At 45.9% G+C, this 22,344-nt stretch overlaps 1 protein-coding gene across 1 annotated transcript in view; it reads left to right on the top strand.

The window, feature by feature from the left end:
* Positions 1 to 22,344, top strand: part of Slc12a8 (solute carrier family 12 member 8) — a 155,717-nt gene that overhangs the window by 102,566 nt on the left and 30,807 nt on the right. Inside the window, exons 8-9 of the mRNA XM_057765372.1 lie at positions 2,122 to 2,268; positions 12,275 to 12,896. Coding sequence (XP_057621355.1) covers positions 2,122 to 2,268; positions 12,275 to 12,896 — 769 coding nt within the window. The remainder of the gene's footprint in view (positions 1 to 2,121; positions 2,269 to 12,274; positions 12,897 to 22,344) is intronic.

Here is a 22,344-nt window from a genome sequence, read left to right as displayed (position 1 = left end):
ATCGTGAGGCCTGCCTACCTGAAGACAGCGGGTTGGTAAAGGAGACTGTGATAGGCCTGTCCTGTCACGCCTCATAATACTGGGAGCAACCACTGTTAGGAGGAGACATGACCGAGAGATATCTCATAGGAAAGATGGGGTGTGTACTCAGCCTGTTTGTTTGTTTGTTTGTTTTCGTTTTCAAGACAGGGCGTCTCTATAGCTTTGGAGCCTGTCCTGGAACTAACTCCTGTAGACCAGGCTGGCTTCGAACTCAGAGTTATGCCACCTGCCTCTGCCTTCCAAGTGCTGGAATTAAAGCTGTGTGCCATCACCTTAAAAACGTATGTGTATATGTGTACCCAAATGAGTTTATGTGCATGCGGATGCCTGTGGAGGCCAAAGGGCATCAGATCCCCTGGTACTGGAGTTACAGGCTGTTATTAGCTGCCTGATGTGAGGTACTGGGATCTGAACTCAGGTCCTCTGCGAGAGCAGTAAGCACTCTAACCACTGAGCCGACTCTCCAGTCCCCTGGTGCTGATTCTCGATGCCCAGTGTTGAACATTAAGCAGATTAGGGAATGTGGTCCCAACACTGCTGTGCAGCAGGTGTGGGGTGGGGGAGTCATGAACTGTGAAGGGTCCGTTTATCCACCAATAGGAGTTGTAGTTGGGGCTTTAGGATCCGGGTTCAGTTTGTCACTCTGGCAGGGACTTAGGGCGTCACTCAGAAAATGCAAGAGCCCGACTGAATTCCTAGCCAGCCACTAGTTCTCAAAGTGTGGTTTCTAGCCATTGGTTTCAACATTACCTTGGAACCTTCAGGAAATCCATATTCTTAGACCCCCCTCAACACATTTGGAATCTGAAATGCAAAGAACAGGGCCCAGAAACCGGTGGTTCGAGAAGTACGGAGATGAATCCCATGCCGGCCCAGTTTGAGAACTAGTATGTAGTCCATATGAGATATGAACTAACCTGAAATGGTGGGCGAAGGGGAGTGGGCTGGGGAAGAGGGACTCTAGCCTCCAGGCTGAGCTGGGGGAAGCTGGACAGTGGGAAGGTACGCCAGGGGCCAGGCGTGGTCTGGCTGGCACAGCATGCCTGTAGTCCCAAAGCCTGGGAGGTGGGGGAGGGGTATTGTGAGTTAAGGACAATTTGGACCTGCAACAAGACTGTCTCAGTGGACAAAACAAACCAACAAACTTAGCAAGCACCAGGGTTAGGCCCTGGAAGACTTCAGAGGCTCATTTCTGGCTGTGTGGTCCTGATGACTTGATTTGGAATTCCTGGAACGCATGTGAAAAGCCAGATGAATTGTCACATGTCTGTGATCCGAGGATTTCTGCGGCCAGATGGGAGGAGGAGGAAAGAGAACCCTCCAGGAGTTTGCAAGTCATCTAACCTAGAGTAGTAGTGCAGAGGCAGGCAAGAGAGACCATGCCTCAAAGTGGACAGTGAAGACTGAGGCTCCAGGTTGACTTCTGACCTGCAAGGTGTAGGGGGCACAGAGAACCCTACAAATAAATAGTAAATATTCGTAAATTTCTTTAAAAACACTGTTGGTCATTGAATAATTATATTAGTAAGATTCCAGTCACTATCATACAATGCCTGAGATAGTTGATTTATAAAGAGAAAAGTTCAGGTTGGTAAGATGGTTCAGCAGGTAAAGAGACACTTGCAGTCAAACCCAGTGGTTTCATCCCCAGGACCCACGTGGTAGAAGGAGAGCACCAATTCTTACAAGTTTTCCTCTATTCTCCACACGCCTGTGGTGGGATGCACACATCTCCACACTGAAATAAGTAAACTGTAACAGAAGTCTTATTTTGCTTTGGTTTGGTGGGGGAGTCTTATTTCGTGACCCATTGTTTTGGGCCTCTTGTAGGCATGCCAATGGCTACAATGGCAATGACTAAAAGTATGTAGCATGGCAAAACCGTATTCTCAAAAGTGAAAGAAGGGCCTGAGACCTCACCATCCCCTTGGAGGGCTCAGAACTCCCACCAGGCCCTGCCTTTGAGAGTCCCAGTACTGTTCAGTAAGTGCTGTCCTGGGGTGGGGTGAGGGCAGGCCCTAGCACAGAGGGACATTCAGGATCAGCCTGTGGTAATGGTGGAACATCTGCCTCACATAGGTGTCCCTGGTTGGCTTCCTCTTCCTGTTGGGCTTGTACATCTCATCCCTGGCTTCCTGTATGGGGGGACTCTATGGAGCCCCCCGGATCCTGCAGTGCATCGCCCAGGAGAAAGTGATCCCTATACTGGCCTCTCTGGGGCAAGGGGTGAGTGACTCATTTTGTTTACAGGAGCTCTCTCTTTCTCTCACTCCCTCCCCCTCCGTCCCTCCCCCTCTGTCCCTCCCTCTCATGGCTTTTCTGGTATGTGTCTCTGCCCTCTGGGGTGGGGCAAAGTGGAGTGCAGAGGCTGTATCTTTCAGCCCCGTCTCTGGGTGGGTTAGCTGGTTACTTAAAGTGTCTTACATATCATAGCCACCCAGCTTCCACCAGAGCCCTCTCCCTCAATAAAAACAAATCCAAGAGCCTCCAAGTTTAGCATAAAAGAATCTCTCATTTAGGAGAAGAGCAGGCCCTTGCAGCTCTGTCTTTGCTACAGGCTCACTGTGTCCTGGGTGGTAATGGTGATGGTAGTGGTGGTGGTGGTTTTGGTAGCAATGATGGTGGTGGTGATGGTGGTAGTGGTGGTGATGGTGTTGTCCTTGGTGGTGATGGTAGTGATGGTGGTAGTTTTGGTAGCAATGATGGTGGTGGTGATGGTGGTAGTGGTAGTGATGGTGTTGTCCTTGGTGGTGATGGAGTGATGGTGGTAGTAGTGATGGTGATGGTGAGGATGACAATGGCAGAGGTGACGGCAGCAGCGGCTATTTGATGAGGCTCCACACTCTGGGCTCTGGGCTCTCTGTGAGCTATCATGGACCAAACTGTAACTGATCCTGAATAATTTGATTGAGTGATGGCTGGGATGGACAAAAGAGACTTTCCTAGAAACCAATAGAAATAGACGCTGGGAATCCCACTTCTCTGTATTGTGGTTTATAAGGTATACTTTGTTTGTCTGTCTGTCTGTCTGTTTGTTTTTTGTTTTCTGAGGCAGGGTTTCTCTGTGTAACCCTGGCTGTCCTGGAACTAGCCCTATAGACTAGGCAGGGCTCAAACTTGGAGATCCGCCTGCCTCTGCCTCCTGAGTGCTGGGATTAATGGCTTGTGCCACCACCACTTGGCCTATACTTTGTTTTTCTATTCTTAGTCCTTTCTGATTTCAGCCTCATCCCCTGTAATTTCTCCTCCACCCCACATTGGATTTTTGAGACAAGGTCTCACTATATAGCCCAAGATCACCAAAATTTGCTAGAACTCTCTGGCTGTATGTTTTTATTTATTTGTGTGTGTGTGAGGGAGAGAGAGAGACACACAGAGAGAGACGGAGAGAGAGACACACACAGAGAGAGACAGAGACACAGACAGAGAGATTAGACAGAGAGACAGAGACAGAGAGAGAGACACACACAGAGGTGGGTGGGGAGAGCATGTGCTAGAGCACACACATGTGGGTGTGGTCAGGAGGACAGCTCTTTGGAGTCAGTAGTCATGTCCTTCCACATGGGGATCAAGTTCAGGTCATCAGGCTTAGTATCCGGTGCCTTTACCCACTGAGCCACCTCAGTAAGCCCTGTTTGTTTCTTGAAAGAAGTTTGCTTGAAGCTTGCAATCCTCCTACTTGAGGGCTGAGCATGCAGGCACTCATGACTACAGCTCCCTCTGTTTCTTATCCCCAGTGGACATAGGTCGGGAGGAGGAGTGTTGTTACTTCAAGATCAGACATTGATATATCAGACACCTTTATTCTACTTTTATATGTCTGGATGTTTTGTGTGCTACTATGTACTACTCGCATGCTTAGAGCTCACAAAAACCAGAAGAGGGCATCTAATTCCCTAACTAGATTTACAGGAGGTCATGAGCTGCCAAGTGGGTGCTGGGTATTGAACCGGGATCCCCCAAAAGAGTAGCCAGTTCTCCTAATGGTGGAGCCATCATCCCAGCCCTTCATTTATTATTTTTTAATGAGTACCGTGAACACAGAGTTCAAAACTAGAAATTATATAAATGGTGTCCACTGGGAATCTCTCCCCTGTGAACCTTTCCGCCTTCTGTCCTAACCGTAGTCTTGTCCTTCAGACACTGTTTCCCTACGTTTTCATGGTTGTTGTTGGTTTTTTGTGTGCATTTCTGTCTGTTTCTTTGTTTCTTTTGTGGTTGTGGGAACTGAATACACCCTTGTCTCTGTGTGTGTTTGTGTATGTAGTATATATCATACATGATCAACCTCATGTGTTCTCTGTGACCACTCAATCACTCTATACTCCATCTATCTATTATCTATCAATCTATCTATCTATCTATCTATCTATCTATCTATCTATCTATCTATCTATTGAGATAGGGTTTCTTTTTGTAGGCTGTTTTGGAATTCTTTCTAGACCAGGCTGACCTCGAGCTCACAGAGATCCACCAGCCTCTGCCTCTCGAATGCTGGAATTAAAGGCATGTGCCACCATGCTGAGCTATATTTTTATTTTTAAAATTATTATAAATATACATATATACATGTTATGTCTGCATGTATGTCTATGTGCCACTTGCATGCAGTATCCATGACGATCATAAGAGGGCATCAGATTACCCGGAACTGGAGTAACAAATGATGTGAGCTGTCAAATGGGCACTGGGAACCGAAACCAGGTCATCTGGAAGGGATCAAGTGCTCCTAACTACCGAGCCATCTCTCTGGCCACACCACTTTATTTTTGAAGCACGGTCTCTCACTGATACAGCTATGGTGGCTGGCCAGTGAACTCTAGGGATCCCATCTTGGTGCCACCAGCAGTCTGTATTAGGCGACAGGTGCAAGCCTGCATGCCCAGCTTACATGGGCACTGGGGATCTGAATTCAGGTCCTCACGGTCATGTGGCAGGCATAACCAGCCGAACCATCTCCTCAGGCTCACAACCGAGCCATCTCCTCAGGCTTCCTATTTGTTTTTCAAACAGATGCTTCTAATTTCACACAACAGACAGCTCTCTCAGTATATTGTTTATTTTATAACTTGCATTTTAAAATTTTCATGTAGTTTATAAATTCATCATTTATATTAATGTAAAGAGGATTTTCTCATTCTTTTTCCTCTATGCTGATGTGACTTAGTCTATTTAGTCAGTTCCCTGTTGACTGATACACGAGTGCCTTCAGTCAACAGTGCTATAGTGGGTAATTCTCTCTTCCTACTGCTACAACTGTAAGTGTATAGCTTACATCTGTATTGGAAAAATGCTTTGAGTACATTTTTGTGTGTGTAATGATTTTTTAATTTCTTTACTCTTTGGAAATTTCATACATGTGTGCAATGTATTTTGCTCATAGCCATCTCCAACTCTCTCTCCCTCCCCTCACCTGAGATGTCTCCCATTTCATGTCCTTTCCTCTTAATCATAACCCACTGAGTCCTGGGAGTGCTGCTGCTGGAGTGTTGACTGGTCTTATTGACTTCATTTTGTGCAGGTAGCCATAGTTGCACAACTATGGCGAGTGTCACAGCCATGCGAGGTCCAGATGACATACACAGCCCTCTTCCCCATCCTCTGGCTCTTACATTCTTTCCACCTCCTTCTCCAAGATGTTCCCATAGCATGGTGATGGTTGGTATTGATGTCCCGTTTAGGGCTGAGCACTCAATAGTCACATATGTTTATGTGTCTCTGCGTTAACTGTTGCCCACTACAGAAAGAAGCTTCTCGGAAAGATTAAGAGCAGCACCAATACCTAAAAATAAATATTTAGAAGGCAGTTTGACAACGTGTCTGTTTATCAAAACAACAGCAGTAGGTTCTCCCCTTAGGGCCTCTGACTTCCCCAGCCATGGGCTTTTGAGTTCCTTAAAGTACCAGACTTGAATTCTTCTATGTGGAGCAGTCCTCAAATCCAGTCAGAAAGCAGTTGGTAACCTCCATAGCAGCCATGCCGCTATGGCTCCAATGAGTATCTTTGTATGGTCACATTAGGGTTCACTGCTAGGCAGTACCATCGATAAGTTTTCTCTCCCTGAAGCCTGCAGAGTATCTTTTGGCACTATACTAGCAGGGAGGAAGTTCTGAGATTAGCTCCAACTTTATTCTCTATGTACTGAAACCCAGATGCAGTGACTTCAGCCACAGGCCTGACCGACTCTATTGGTTGTAGTGAGGAGCTGCAGGCTGCTTCCCGCCTCCCAGCTCCTGGACACTGGTAGCTTTACACCCAGAAATAACAACACACAAATTGTATGTTTTAATTCATTTAAACACTGCTTGGCCCATTAGCTCTATCCTCTTACTGGCTAACTCTCATATCTTGTTTAACCCATTTTTAATAATCTGTGTAGCACCACAAGGTGGTGTCTTACCAGGAAGATTCTAGTGTATGTCCATCTTGGGCTGGAGCTTCATCGCATCTGACCTGGAGAGGAGAGGCATGGCGTCTGCCTCACTTCCTCCCAGCATTCTGTTCTGTCTACTCCACCCACCTAAGGGCTGGCCTATCAGACCAAGCAGTTTTCTTTATTGATTAACCAATGAAACAACAGATTGACAAATGACCTTCCCACATCAATTGGTTACTTTTCTGGTCCTGTAGTAAAATACCATGACCGAAAGCAACTTATGGTCAAAGGGATTTATTTTTGTTTACTTTTTTTGTTCAATAACCCATGACTTCTGGGGAATTATTGTTCACCTGTGCAGCATGGACATGGATAACTTGTGTTCAAATTCCTTCTTGAAAAAAAAAAACTATACACTTAAATTAGCTTACAGAGTAGCAGGTCTCCATAATGTGTTTCCATACATCCTCAGTGCTGGTTAGCCTCTCCCCTTACCTCCTCCCTTCCCCTGTCCTTTAACCTCCTTTCCTACCCTTTCCTTTCACGTCACGTGCTCTACTATCCTCTTACCCTTAAAGCTTCTTGGCTTCCACTTCTCAAAGGGCCTTTCTAGTTTCCAGGCTTATATAGATGCTCCAAATCACACACACAAATCTCCAAGGTGGAAGCTAGGATCCACATGAGAGAGAATGTGGCATTTTCTGGGCCTGAGTGACCTCACTCGGTGTGATATTTTTCAGGTCCATCCATTGTTCTGCAAATTTTATAACTTCATTTTTCTGTACGTCTGAATAAAATTCCACCGTGTCTATGTGCCACAGTTTCATTACCCATTCAACAGCTGATGGACATCTGGGCTGGTCTCATTTCCTAGCTGTTGTAAACTGCTATGAACATGGAGGTGCCGGCACCCATGTAAAAAAGATATGGTGCCCTTTGGTGTATGCACAGGGGTTAGGCCTTGACTGCATTATACGAGGTTCTAGTTTTAATTCTCTGAGGAGCCTTTCTACTGGTTTCCATAGCTGCACCAGGTTACCTTTCTCCCAGCAGTGGATGAGCATCCCACACCCTCAGCAGCATTTACTGTTGCCTTTCTTAATTTCTGACTTGGGTAAGGTAGAATCTCAAAAATAGTATTAATTACATTTTTCTTATGGCTAATATGGGCACACACTACACACATACACACACACACACTCTCATACATTCAAAAAAAAAAAAAAGAAAATGAACTCATCACATGGAAACTGGTAATTAGACCAGATCCTGATGGTCAAATCTCTGTAAAGACCTTCACAGACATCAGAAGCATGCTTTACTGACGTCCTAGGTGCCTCTCAACCCAATCAAACTGACACCAAGATTAGCCATTGAGATAGTATTCTGCTCCAGCGGTCAGATGTAAAATGTTGATGAGGCCATAGGAACATTCTTACCTGGATCCCAGAACCCTTCCTCCACACTGTGTCCAGGAAGCTACCATATAACATTTCCTGCCCAGATGCCTCCCCGCCCCCACCTCCACCATCTGCAAAGGCTTCCCTCTCACCATCTAGATAGAGTCAAGGCGTGGAGTGAGAGTCCACATACAAATGTGTGAGTCCCCCTCCCCGAGTGTGGGGAGACTCTGTGTGGGCATCCGTTAGTGAGGAAGACTTGCTGGATGGTGGTGGCTCAGGCCTTCCCAACGCTTGGGAAGCAAAGGCAGGTGGATCTCTGAGTGTAAGGCCGGCCTGGTCTACAGAGTTCCAGGGCAGCTAAGGCTACACAGAGAGACCCTGTCTCAAAAATAATCCCAAAAAAAACAAAAAACAAAAGCCTAAAACCTGACCTTTCTCATTATTCTGTAGATATGTCTGCCAAGGAAGCAGGATAGACATATTTGTTAATATTTGTGTTATTAGTTTGGTCTATATTTGTAAATATTTAGGCACAGTGTGTATGAAGCTCATTTGCACTATTGCCTTAAGTGACAAGGACAGTGTTAGCAGGAACATTGTCTATGGCTCATTATTTTTTGTTTGTTTTGTTTGCTTTTGGAGACAGGGTTCCTCTGTGTAGCCCTGGCTGTCCTGGAACTCACTCTGTAGACCAAGCTGGCTTCGAACTCAGGGCTCTGCCTGCCTCTGCCTCTCAAGTGCTAGGATTAAGGGGTGCTTCACTACCGCCCATCTTCTATGGCTCATTAAGTGAAATGTTTTGTCAGTGTTCAGTAGAAATGGCCTCTCAGGATATCAAGATTTGTGTTCCCTTTATCATGAATGAAGTTGATTATCTCTTCCTGTTTTGTATTTTTTTTCTGCTAGTTGGGTTATTTTCAATTTCTAGAAGCTCTTTGTTAGGAAGGCTAACTCTGTGGCCTGTATTACAGACATTTCTCCCTGTTTGTCATGTGTCTTTTAACGTTAACATTTCCCTTAGCCCCTAAAAACTTCTTCATATTGGGTTAGATTATATTCATTTATTTCCTTTTCTTAATAGCTGAAACGTAAACACAGTTCTGAGTTATAGTAAACAGAATAGAAAATGTCATAAAATCAATGTAAACTGTTTTAAGAAAGACCTTGAGGTAAGTGCCTTGTGGCCTCCACCCATGAACCCTGCAAGTCTGACTCTTTCATCCCACCTACCTCCCCAGTGAGCCCCCCCTGACTCTCCCTCCCCACCTACCTCCCCAGTGAGCCCCCCGACTCTCCCACCCCACCTACCTCCCCAGTGAGCCCCCCCGACTCTCCCACCCCACCTACCTCCCCAGTGAACCCCCCCGACTCTCCCACCCCACCTACCTCCCCAGTGAACCCCCCCGACTCTCCCATCCCACCTACCTCCCCAGTGAGCCCCCCGACTCTCCCATCCCACCTACCTCCCCAGTGAGCCCCCCTGACTCTCCCACCCCACCTACCTCCCCAGTGAGCCCCCCCTGACTCTCCCACCCCACCTACCTCCCCAGTGAGCCCCCCGACTCTCCCATCCCACCTACCTCCCCAGTGAGGCCCCCCTGACTCTCCCACCCCACCTACCTCCCCAGTGAACCCCCCCCGACTCTCCCACCCCACCTACCTCCCCAGTGAGCCCCCCCGACTCTCCCATCCCACCTACCTCCCCAGTGAGGCCCCCCTGACTCTCCCACCCCACCTACCTCCCCAGTGAACCCCCCCCCGACTCTCCCATCCCACCTACCTCCCCAGTGAGGCCCCCCCCTGACTCTCCCACCCCACCTACCTCCCCAGTGAGGCCCCCCCTCTGGCTCCACACCCCTGTGACCAAGGACACAAATCTAAATTTCATGTAATTCATGTAATAAAACCTTATTCTTCTTTTGATTCCTAAAAGATGCAAAGCCACTTGTGGCTCATGGCATAAACAGACTCTAGGATTTGGCTCAGGGACCTCAGCTTTCAACTCTGCTTCCTCCAAGAGCATCTCTGAACAGTTTGCATGATGCTGAAGCCTCCAACTACAGATTCAGTATTCCTTCTCTATATGGTCCGGGGCCCGGAGCTTTCAGACTCGGGGCTTTGGGGTATTCTATATTTATAATACAATACCTTTGAGGCCAGGTCTAAATATTCAGTTCATGTATGTTTCATATACACCGAGCCACATAGCCTGAAGGTGATTATACACAGCATGTTTAGAAATTGTAGGCGTGAAACAAAGTTTCATGGTGTGGGGCTTCCCAATTTAATTTCCACACAAATCAAATACAGGCTTTATAGAATTCCAGCATTTCCAATATAGAGCTTTTATACTGAGGATATCAAGCCTGTAAATGGAATTATGCATGTACAAGAGTGTGTACATGTGTGACTATGTGTGTATGAGTGTGTGAGTGTGTGTGAGTGTGTGTGTGAGTGTATATGTGTATGTGTGTGAGAGAGTGTGTGTGTGTGTGAGAGAGTGTGTGTGAGTGTGTGTGTGAGTATGTGTGAATGTGTATGTGTGTGTGAGTGTGTGAGAGAGTGTGTGTGAGTGTGTGTGTGAGTGTATATGTGTATGTGTGTGAGAGAGTGTGTGTGAGTGTGTGTGTGAGAGAGTGTGTGTGTGAGTATGTGTGAATGTGTATGTGTGTGTGTGAGAGAGTGTGTGTTAGTGTGTGTGTGAGTATGTGTGAGTGTGTATGTGTGTTTTTGAGAGAGTGTGTGTGAGTATGTGTGAGTGTGTATGTGTGTGTGAGTGTGTATGTGAGTAGGTGTCTGTGTATGAGTGTGTGTGTGTGTGTGTGAATGTGCATCCTTCTACACTATACTTCCCCATCATTATGTTTCTGAGCATCCTCCTCCTCTTTGCTGTGTCTTATTATTAGGGGGGGGGTTATGGATGATCCTTGTTCTAAATGAAAATGTAGATTAACCCCAAACTGTATTCCTAGTACTGGGGTCTTTTTCCCAGTCAGCATTTCTCTGTGTAGCCCTGGCTGTCCTGGAACTGACTCTGTAGACCAGGCTGGCCTTGAACTCAGAGATCCACCTGCCTCTGCCTCCCACTTGCTGGACTTAAAGGAGTGCACCACCACCTCCGTCTTCTATGACTAAAATTCCTTAACCACACACTTTGTCTGTCTTCGTATACTGAGTAACACCCCACCTTTCCCAGGGTATTTGTACATGTCGATGCTGCTGTAGAGATGGATGAGGTGTTTGAATCCTCTGTATTTTTACGTGTTTGCCATTTTCGTGGGTATTTGGAAAGTAGACACCTTTATCTGCTGAGCCATCTCACCTGCCCCGTCTGTCTTTTTCCAATTATGCTGTAGGAGTTTACTGTCTATTTTTCCATATCTTTTTATCCGAAACTTAAAGAAAATGAGTTTCTAAGGACTTAGTTTATTTGCAGTCATTTTGTTAGAATCCGTTAAACTACTTTAATAAACGCTTCCCCAAACTAGTTCTCAAACATCATAAAAGCTTTTCTCTTCCTCCTTCCTCTCCTCCCCTCCCCTTCTTTCTCTCCTTTTTAAAGACTGTTTTGGGGATGTTTTCTCAGGTCAGCATGGGTTCCAATACACCCTTAAATACCGCAATTGGTTTCAGAGGCGTACTGCGAGTGCTTTAGGCTGGAAGTTCAGCTGGGAGCTGTCCACATAAAGCTGATATTTAAAGCCATGACCAGGGGTAAGAACCTAGTGGGTGAGTTTAGACGGAGAAAGGAAATGGTCAGGAGGACAGGCATGGAACGACTTTAGATCCAGTCTCTAAGGCTTGAGGGCTGGGTTAGGAAGACAGAGAGGGAGAGCTGGTGGAGGGGAGGCAAATGGAGAGAAGCCAGGTACAGAGTCAGGCACAGAGGAGAAAGGCAGCTGGGTCGAATGAAGTTCACCAGGTGACGAACGGGGGACCCAGAGGTGAATGCACCCTTGGTTCCAGAACCGTGAGTGGCTGTGGTGGTGTCAAGGAAAGGCAGGTAAAACATCTTCCCACATCTGTGCCCTCCTCCACGAATGCCAGGCATGTGTAGTTGTGTGTGCAAGAGCAACTTGTCCGTGAGCTGTCCCGCCGCCTGGATGAGCAGGGATTAGTGGTTTGTAATTACACAGAGGCCTCCTATTTGGGGGAGTTGAAACACCAAGACTTCCAAAGACATATGGTAGCGAGCCATGTTAGTAGTGATGTGGTCCATGTCTCTGGTATTTAGGAGCTTCTACGTGACCCTGCTGGGTTTGCGTTACCACATGTTAGTTCAGGTTTCACATCAACCCTGTGAGTTGGAGGTTATTTCAAACATCACGTGGAGAGAAGTTCCTGAGACATTATGTTTGATATTTTAAATTATTTTTATCATTTAATTATCAAATTTCTGAAATTTTCTATCTGAAATTTCACAATTCTGTGTTTTTGTTGTTGTTCTCATAGAAAGGGCCAAATAAAACACCTGTAGCGGCCATCTTCCTGACCAGCGTGGTGACCATGGCCTTTGTCCTAGTGGGCCAGGTGAATGTTCTGGCGCCCGTCGTCACCATCAACTTCATGCTGACCTACATCGCCGTGGACTACTCTTACTTCGCCCTCTCCATGGCTCCCTGCAGCCTCCCCGAGTCTCCTGAGCCGCCGCCCGCGCCCAGAGAAGGTCCAGAGGCTCCGCGCTGCTCTGAGCACCTGCTTCGGGACAAGGCTCCCAGCTACGGCTCTGACACCCCTGCTGGAAGCCTCTCTGAGGGCACTCTGCTCCAGTTCAGCAAGGACATGGACCAGCTCCTCCATCCCAGAGGGAGACTCGAGACGAGTCAGCTTGTGTCCAGACAGGGGAACCAGATCCCAAAGAGGAAGTACAAGAAGGGTGCCAAGCGAACCCTACAAGATAGCTTCCTCTTGGATCCTGGGTCACCTTCGTCTTTCCCTACAGAAGACTCTGAGGGGCTGTCTGCGGCTTCCTGGGAGACGCCAGAGTCCTGTCTGAACCAGCGGACATCTAGGAGTGTATCACATGACCAACTTGTCCCAGATCTGTGCAGCCAGCCTAACGTGAATGGAGTCGGTAAGTGCATTGGATTTATATTGGGGCCTCCTATTTTGGGGTGACCATTAGTTGCTTCATCTACCTAGTTATTACACCCCAGTTTTCATAACTTTTGATAATTTTAATATTTATTTCAAAATGTTAGAATTTAGTATCTGTTAAATTATTTATAATTCTACCCTGTTATAGATACACTAGCTAATTTTAGACAAACATTTCTGTCTATTGTGTATAAGAGCTGGGAGCCAGAGCTCGAAATTGAATATCATTTTCCTGTTTGTCAAAATTCTGTTGAAACTTAACCATCATGAACCAGATTAAGTTATCCTTTGTCAAGGACTCACTAAGTTTTGTTGGCAGAAGAGGGCTCTTCCAACCCAGGCACCACGGGATGAAGGAATGGTAGCTGAAGGATTGTAGCGTTTCTTAAACCCCGCAAGCAAAATTCACAAAGAAAGTCATTATAGAACGTGAGAAATCCTGAGAGAAAGAGAAAACATCATTTTTGAGAACTTGCCATATCCCAGGTGCTTTATATCTTGCTATAATTTGGATCCGGAATGTCACCCAAGGGTCCAAGTTAAATGAATGCCCCAGGTTGGTGCAATTGGGTGGTAGTAGAACTTTAAGAGGAGGGGCCTAATGACAGGACTTCAGGTCTTTGGAGGTAAGCTCCTCAAGGGGACTTGGGGACACTGGTGCTCTCTCTGCTCTCCGTTGCTCTATGGCCCATGATATAAGCAGCTTTACCCTATCATGTGATCCCACCATGGTGTGATACCCTACTAGCAGGCCCAAAGCAGCAGGGCCAACTGGTCACGGGCGGACACCTCCGATATTGTGGGCCAAGATAAATATTTTTGCCTTAAAAGTTGTTGAATTAGTTAACTTTTTATCACTACGGCAACATGCCTGAGAAAACAACTTAAGGGGGAAAGAATTTATGTGGGTACCATTTCAGAGATTTCTGTGCATACTCAGGTGGCGCTGTAACGTTGAGCCTGTGGCAAGGTTGAGGCTTTACGGTAGGAAGACACAGCGGAGAAAACTGCTACCTCCCAGCGTCAGGAAACAGAGGAGCACAGAAAAGAGCTGCCAGAGAGAGACCACACATAACCTAGTTCCGTACTTTCTCCAATCAGGCCCATTTCCTAAGAGCTCATTCAGTAGACTCATCAATAAATTAATTGACAGTCACAGTCCACCCCTGAACCCTGTAGCTCTACCAGGCTGGGGCCAAGCCTTCAGCACATAAGACTTTTAGGAGGACACTTCTTATTGGATCATAATTGATTGAGTAACCCATCCCAGGTGTTTGTTACAACGACAGAAGCTGCCTCATGCACGTCCATGATGCAGTATATCATGCAATATAATAGATACCAGTATCTCCCAGTTTATAAATGAAGACTTCCGGTGGAGTCATCAAGAAGTTTGAGCAGACTCCTTGAGTGACTTGCTATCACGCAGTCTCCAGGCGCCCGTGTGCATTTGATGTCTAGGTACTTGTGCTATACCATCTCTGTGCAGATGGGCATGGGCAGGGGACGAGCAGGTCATAGGAGACGTCTGAAGAAGAGCACCTTGTGTTTTCTCACAACTAGCTTTTCCTTCTCCTAACTTGGTGGGGGCACTTTCAGTGGTAGGAGTGTTATTAAAATATAAACCATAATTGATTTTTATCAAAATCACAAGTGTACAGTTTAATAAGCCAAATGGCATTAAAAGTCAGAAGCAGTGGTTTCCACACCTCCATACTGTCCCCCTCTACCCTTCACAACCCCCAGTCCCATTCCCAAACCAAAGGACTTAAGACTCAGTCCAAAAGTTTTTTCTTCTGTTTGCCTTTCTGTGATTAAATGATATATTTGTATTGTCCTGTAGTAGTGAGCTGCGGGCCTCTTCCCACAGCCCGGCTCATGGTTGCCTGGCTAGCTTATGCCCCAAAATAAAGACACACAAACTCTATTCTTTTAAACACTGCTTGGCCCATTTCTGTTCATGTATGTAGCACCCCAAGGAGCGCTTACCGGGAAGATTCTAGCCTACGTCCATCCTGGGTCGGAGCTTCATCGCATCTGCTCTGGAGAGGAGAGCATGGCGTCTGTCTCTCAGAGGAGCTGCCCTGCATCTGAGCTCGCTTCCTCTTCCTCCCAGCATTCTGTTCTGTTTACTCCACCCACCTAAAGGCTGGCCAATCAAATGGGCCAAGGCAGTTTCTTTATTAGCCAATGAGCTTCCTCCATCATTGTCCCCCTTTTAGTTTTAGTTAGTTGGTTAGTTTGTTTGTTTGGTTTTGGTTTTTCAAGACAGTGTTTCTCTGTGTAACAATTCTGGCTGTTCTGGAACTTACTCTGTAGACCAGGCTGACCTTGAACTCACAGAGATCCACCTGCCTCTGCCTCCCAAGTGCTGGGATTAAAAGTGTGTGCCATTACAGCCCTTAGTTTTAGTTTTATGAGGCAGAGTCTCACTGTATAGCCCCGGCTAGCCTAGAACTTGTAGACCAGGCTGGCCTCACACTCACAGACATCCCCTGCCTCTGCTCCCTAGGTGCTTGGGATTAAAATTGTATGCTGCCATGCCTGGCTGATTACAGGCCATCCCTTTACTACACATCAGAGCGAGGGAACAAGGAATGTCTCAGCTACAATAACGTTCTGTTCACTCCATTTATTTCACTTGCTGTTGCTGCCTGCCCATCATTGAATGTCCTTTCTGCGTCTGAAGAATTTTCAACATTATGAATCTTGGGAGTAGGCAGAGGAAGACATCACACTCAGAGCCACAGATGTCAAACACTCAGTTTTATGGCAACAGCTACAGCTAGAGTTTAGGCATGAGACCAAGGACATGCCAATCAGACAAACCCTCCTTAGACTGGGAACTGGAAGTCTGAGGAAATGAGGACACCAGAGAGCTCTCTGGAAGTTTGTCGGAAGGTGCAGACAGTGCAGCAGTTGTATCCCCAGATGCTGCTGTTCCAAACCGTTTTTAAGCGTCAGTCAGCCTGGCTCCAGAGTCCTGACCTCGTTCTCAGCTTTTCCAGCTGTTTTCAGAGGTTTATTTTTAAAAACTTAGTTAAAATGCACTCAATAAATAATTACTATCTGAGCCATTTTTAGTGTACAGATTAGTATTGTTAAATATATCTGTGTTTAAGTTAGATAGCTACTGCCATTGTCATTTCCTTCTGATAAAACTATATCCATTAATCCATAGCTCCCGGGCTCTTTCAGGGAGCTGACTTTTAACTGTAGGGGAATGTACCCTGCTGAGCCTACATCCTCAGTGTTGGAGTGATGACTGCATGTTAATCTTGTGCTCACTTGAGTCAGGCTTCTCTCTGAGTTCGAGGCTAACCTGGTCTACAGAGTGAGTTCTGGGACAGCCAGGGCACAGAAGAGCCCTTTCTCAAAACAACAGCAGAAACGGTTCTTGTTAACTTGCCGCACACTAATTCACCTGGGAAGAGGAAACCGAAATGAAGAAAACGCCTCCGTCAGATTGTCATGTAGATTGACCAATAATTGTTGAGGATGAGTCCATCCCACTTCTGTGTGGTGTTACCCCTGGGCAGGAGGCCTTGAGTTGCATAAGAAAGCAGGTTGAGCAAGCTATGGGGAGCAAGCCAATGACCAGCACCCCTCCATGGCCTCTGCTTCAGCTCCTGCCTCCAGGGTCCTGCCCTGAGCTCCTGCCCTGACTTCCCTTCACGATGAACAATGAGCTGTAAGATGAAACAAACCCTTGCCTCCCCGAGCTGCCTTTGCTCACGGTGTTTATTGCTGCAGTAGAAAGCAAACTCGGACAATGACTGAACGCAGTTTGTCAGCTGAAGTCTTAGGACATTTTCTTCCTGCAGCCTCTTTGTTTGCCCATTTATTCAGGAAATTCTCATGTCAGCCTGGAGACTTGGGTAGGGTGTGCAGGGGCACCCTTGACTTCAGGCATACAGGGCTGAGAGGATTCTTGCTTAGAAGAAAACTGATAAATACTCCCACTAATTTCTCAATACCTCTGGTTCCCTAAGGACAAGACCTTTCTATATTTTGGGGTTTTGTTTGTTGTGTTTTGAGATCTCGGGGTCTCATTACATAGCCCAGACTGGTTTTATAATCATCATGTATCCTAGGCTGGCTTTAAACTCAGACTCCCTGGTCCTGCGACTGGAGTCTCACACCTCAGTGCCTAACAAGACCTTTATATCTTTGGAGATTCTTTTTCTCCCCATTATCTATCATGTTGATATTGTATATATTTTTCTTTATTCCACAGTATTTTCAAGTATATTGTGTATATTTCTTTAGTTCATTTTCCAGTTTTCTTTTGCTGGAAAAACTGTTTTTTGTTTTCTGTTCTTGACAGGGCTAAAACTCCATGAATCAATGCGAGTCAGCTCCCTTCCCAGGGTGCGGCCCACAGACACAGCCCAGCCAAGTCTCCTGCTGCTGCCGCTGCTGCTGTACTGTCACTGTTTATGTTGTCCACAAAATTCCCGCCTGTTCACTGATGTCCTTGATAATTTCCCGCAGCTGTCACTCTCTCACACACATGCACACACACACTCAGACACACACACTCACACACACATGCACACACACACTCTCACACACCACACACTCACACACACATGCACACACACACACACACTCACACACATGCACACACACACTCTCACACACCACACACTCACACACACATGCACACACACACTCACACACACACATACACACACGTATACACACACACACATGCTCACATACATGCACACACACACACACACACCATCTGTCTTGTTAAACTTAGTCCTCTGCTCTCTTGTCATCTTGTTCTCCTTTCTGGAACACATCACAAATTTATTTCCCAGTTTTTCTAGCAATTTTGGTTTTAAACGCTGCTTGCTGTGTCAGTCATAATGAGGCTTGATTACCAGTAGCAAAATCACAAGACGGTAGTGATTTAACCTGCCTCCTACAAAAGGAGCCCGAGGCGGATGCAGCAACTCCACAGTCCCAAGTGGCTCAGACTCCTTTTTTCTTTACCATCCTCACTTAGCAGATTGTCCTGCAATATAGGGTGGGGCCACGGGGGTTGGTGGGGCTTGCCGGTGCACCCCATCCAGGCGGGTGGGGCTGCGGGGGCCTTGCCGGTACACCCCATCCAGGCAGGTGGGGCCACTGGGATGGGGCGCCTTGCAGGTACACCCCTCCAGGCAGTAGAAGAAAGAAAGGAAGAGGCACAAAAGATGAACTTCCAGACTGAGAGTCACATGGGGGTCTTCCTTGAAAACCCATTCTGCCTTGCTGTGTTTCCATGGTTGGCATTTAGTCACGTGATATGGCTGACACACGAGGGACTAGCAGATGTCTTTTTACCCCGTGCATTGATACTTAGAAAATGGTGCTTGCTTTCATTTTTCATCACCACAAAGACAGTAAGGTGGAAACCCCAGTCTGGGCTGTGCTGTACTGTTTTTAATTTTCAAATACTTGGGTTGTAACCTGACTTGTCCATATCTTCTTTTTTTCTCTTACTTTGAATGTCACCCACTGCTTGTTTTATGGATATAACTGCTTCTATTGTGCCCTTGACAGATAGCATTACTTTCTCCTGTAGAAGTCTTTCTGCTCTGGAATTTGTTCCTGTTTTCTCTAGTTCTTTTCCTTTGGTGTCCCTTCCTTTCTTCTCCCCCTTCCCTTCTTTCCTCTCTCCCTCCCCCATCTCTTTTCCTGCTCCCCCCTCTTTCCCTCCTCCCATCCTCTCTTTTATTGCAAAGACATTTTTTAAAATATATTTTTATATATTATATTCCGATCACAGTTTCCCCTCCATCTTCTCCTCCAGGGTCTTCCCTCTCCTCACCCAGCCAACTCCACACCTTCTTTCTCTCTCAAAGACAAATGGCAAAAAAAAAAAAAAAAAAAAAAAAACTAAACTAGAATAAAGCAAAGCAAACAGACAAATTGGGGGGATGCAAAGAAAAAACACAACACACACACATACACACACACACACACCTGGAAACCATAAAAGGTAAGAACATAAACAAAGGACAAGGTAAAAATTCTCAGACAAAACATCTCCAAAAACACCACTGAGTTCATTTTGTACTGGCTGTCTCCTGCAGGTCCTGGGGCCTCCCTTAAGTGTGATAAGCCCAGTGAAGCTCTATTAGAGAAAACCAATTATTTCTTTGCAAGCAGTTATCAGTTGGAGATAGGTTCTGGGTTAGGACTGGAGGCTCATGTCCACATCCCTTCTTGGTGTGGGGACCTTATCTGGCATGGACCTGTGCAGGCCTGTGCAGGCTGCCGCAGTCTCTGTGAGTTCATGTGTGCATCAGCCCTGCTGTGTCTGGAAAGCACTGTTTTCCTGATGTCCTCCATCCCCACTGGCTCTCAGAATCTTTCTGCCTCCTTTTCTGCATAGTTCCCCGAGTCCTAAGGGGAGAGAGAGGCTTGATGAAGACATCCCATTTAGGACTCTTACTCTCTGCACAGTGTCCTCTTGTGGGGGTCACTGCCTTAGTTCCCATCTCCTGCAGGAAGAAGCTTCTCTGATGGAGGCTGAACAAGACACTGATGTATAGGTATGGCAGAAAGTCATTAGGAATCATTTTATTGTCACGTCCCTTTAACAGAACAATAGTACTTTGCTTTCCCCCTAGGTCCATGGCCTGTCTAGTATCAAATTCCTGGCCACCCAAGTCTTATCAGGCCTGAGTTCTGTCTCATGGAGTGGGTCAGATCAAATCAAATCAAATCAAATCACATAGTGGTTGGTTACTTCCATAATGCCACGATGGCACCAGCCTATCCTGCAGATAGGTCACCATTCCAGATGAAAGGGTCTGGAGCTGGATTTGTGTTTCCCTTTCTCCTCTGGTGGTGTGCATAGTGCTATCCAGGACCAGGAACACCAGTCAGTAGGGGTGAAGGCTCTAGTTAGGCACCAGCTTGACTTCTCTGCCTTTAATGTGTAATATAGCTGCTGTCTTTAGCAATAGGGCCTTGCAATCAGCTTGTGGAGAATAACCAATAGCCTTGACAAGAGTGTGAGCTGTTTGGGAGTTCTCATGGACCCTTTGGCGCATGTCATTAAATATAACCCATTCCTGGCACCAAATGTTTCACATGGTGGCAAGAGATGTCTAGTTGGGTCTTTGTCTTCCTTGTCTCCCTTGTTATTTGGTGATTTAGAATATCTATATCTATATATCAACGCCAGTGTATATATGCATATATACACATGTATATATAAAATCTAAATATACACACATATGTAGTTCTTTATATAAAGCTACTATAACAGTTCCATATGACCCCTCAAATGGCCTTTAGTGTCAGCTGCACCTCCCTGTAATCCCTCGTTTACTTCTTCGCTGCCCCTTTCCATGTGATCCTGTTGGTTTCCCCACCCCACTGGTTTCCATAACTATATATTCTATTTTCCTACATTAGAGGCTCCCTCTACTCTGCTTTGTCTCTTAGTCTATACTTGACCTCTGTTATTATGTGGATAGCAGCATTTCTATCAAAGGCTTAAAAATCTAACATCCAACATATAAGAAAATACATATCATATTTGTCCTTTTGGGTCTGGGTTGCCTCACTCAGGATGATTTTTTTTATGGACCCATTCATTTACCTGAAGATTTCAATTTTAAAAAGCTGAATAATATTCCATTGTATAAATGGACCACATTTTCATTTGCCATTCATCTGTTCATGGACATCGAGGTTGTTCCCAATTTCTAGCTATTGTGAACAGAGCATCAATGAACATGGATGAGCAAGTGTCTCTGAAGTAGGGTGTAGAGTCCTTGGGTGTATGCAAGAGTGGAATATCTTCATCTTGAGGTAGATATATTTCCAGCTTCCCAAGGAACTGCCACACTGATTTCCATAGTGACTGTACAAGTTTGTACTCCCACCAGCCATGAAAGAATGCTCCCTTTACCTCGTGTTGTGTTTTGAAAGAAAACAGCCCCCAAGGGAGTGGAACTATTAAGAGGTGTGGCCTTGTTAGAGAAAGTGAGTCACTGTGGAGGTGGGCTTTGAGGTCTCCGATATGCTCAAGCCAGGCTCAGTGTGACACCCAGTCCACTTCCTGTTGTCTTCTGATCAAGATGTAGCTAGCATCATGTCCGCTGGCACACATTGTGCTGCCCACCGTGATAATGGACCAAACCTCTGAGACTGTAAGCCACCTCCTCAATTAAGTGTTTTTCTTTGTAAGAGTTGCTGTGGTCATGGTGTCTCTTCACAGCAATAGAAACCTTAACTGAGACACCCCACATCCCCAACAGCATGAGCTGTCGTTTGTTTTATTGATCATGGCCATTCTTACTGGTGTGAGATGAAATCTCAAAGTAGTTTTGGTTTACATTTCTCTGATGACTAGGAAGGCTGAACATTTCTTTAAGTGTTTCATCCTTTGAGAATTCTCTATTTAGTTCTGCACCCCATTAAAAGAAGATTTATTTGTTTAGGTAATTTATGTATGTGGGTGTTTTGTCTGTGTCCACTGGAAGAAGGCATCGGATCTCATGTGACTACAGTTCTCCATGTGCTTGCTGGGAATTGAACTTAGGAACTCTGGGAGAGCAGCCAGTGCTTTTAACTGCTGAGCCATCCCTTTGGTTTGGTCCCCCTGTACCCTATTTATTTGTTTTTGTTATTGTCTTGCTCTGTTTTCTGAGGCAGGGTTTCTTTATGTAGCCCTGGATGTCCTAGAACTCACTATGTATACCAGGCTGGCCTCAAACTCAGAGATCTTCCTGCCACTGTCTCCCAAGTGCTGAGATTAAAGGTGTGCACCATCACCGCCTGGCAGGTTATTTGTTTTCTTGATGTATTGGTATTTTGTTGTTGTTTGATTGATCTTTAGTTCTTTATATGTTGAGTGGAGGAGCGGGCTGCATCCTGCCACCTGGCTAGCTTAATCCCCGAAATAACCACAAAGAAATTGTATTAATTTAAACATTGCCTGGCCCATCATCTCTAGCCTCTTATTTGCTAACTCTCACATCTTAATTTAACCCATTTCCATTAATGTGTATCGCCACTTGACTGTGGCTTACCGGCATGAGTCTAACCAGTGTCTGTCTAGGGTAGGAGAATCATGGCATCTGCCACTCTGCCCTTCTTCCCAGAATTCTGTTCTGTCTTCCTTGCCTACCTGAATTCTGCCCTATCAACTAGGCCAAGGCAGTTTCTTTAATAACCAATGAAAGCAACACAAATATAGTACAGAAGGAACTCCTACACCATTTATATATTTTAGGTATTAACCTTCAAGTAGATGTGTAATTGGTAAAGATCTTTTCCCATGCTGTAGCCTGCTGCTTTCTCTGAATGATGGTGTTCTTTGCCGTACAGAAGCTTTTCAGTTTTACAAGATCACATTTATAAATTGTTGTTTGTAGTACCTGAGCTATTGGTGTTCTATTTAGAAAGTCTTT

This window comes from Chionomys nivalis, chromosome 3, assembly GCF_950005125.1.
Source record: "Chionomys nivalis chromosome 3, mChiNiv1.1, whole genome shotgun sequence".
NCBI classification, from domain to species: Eukaryota; Metazoa; Chordata; class Mammalia; order Rodentia; family Cricetidae; genus Chionomys; species Chionomys nivalis.
This window is presented reverse-complemented; position numbering and strand designations above follow the sequence as displayed.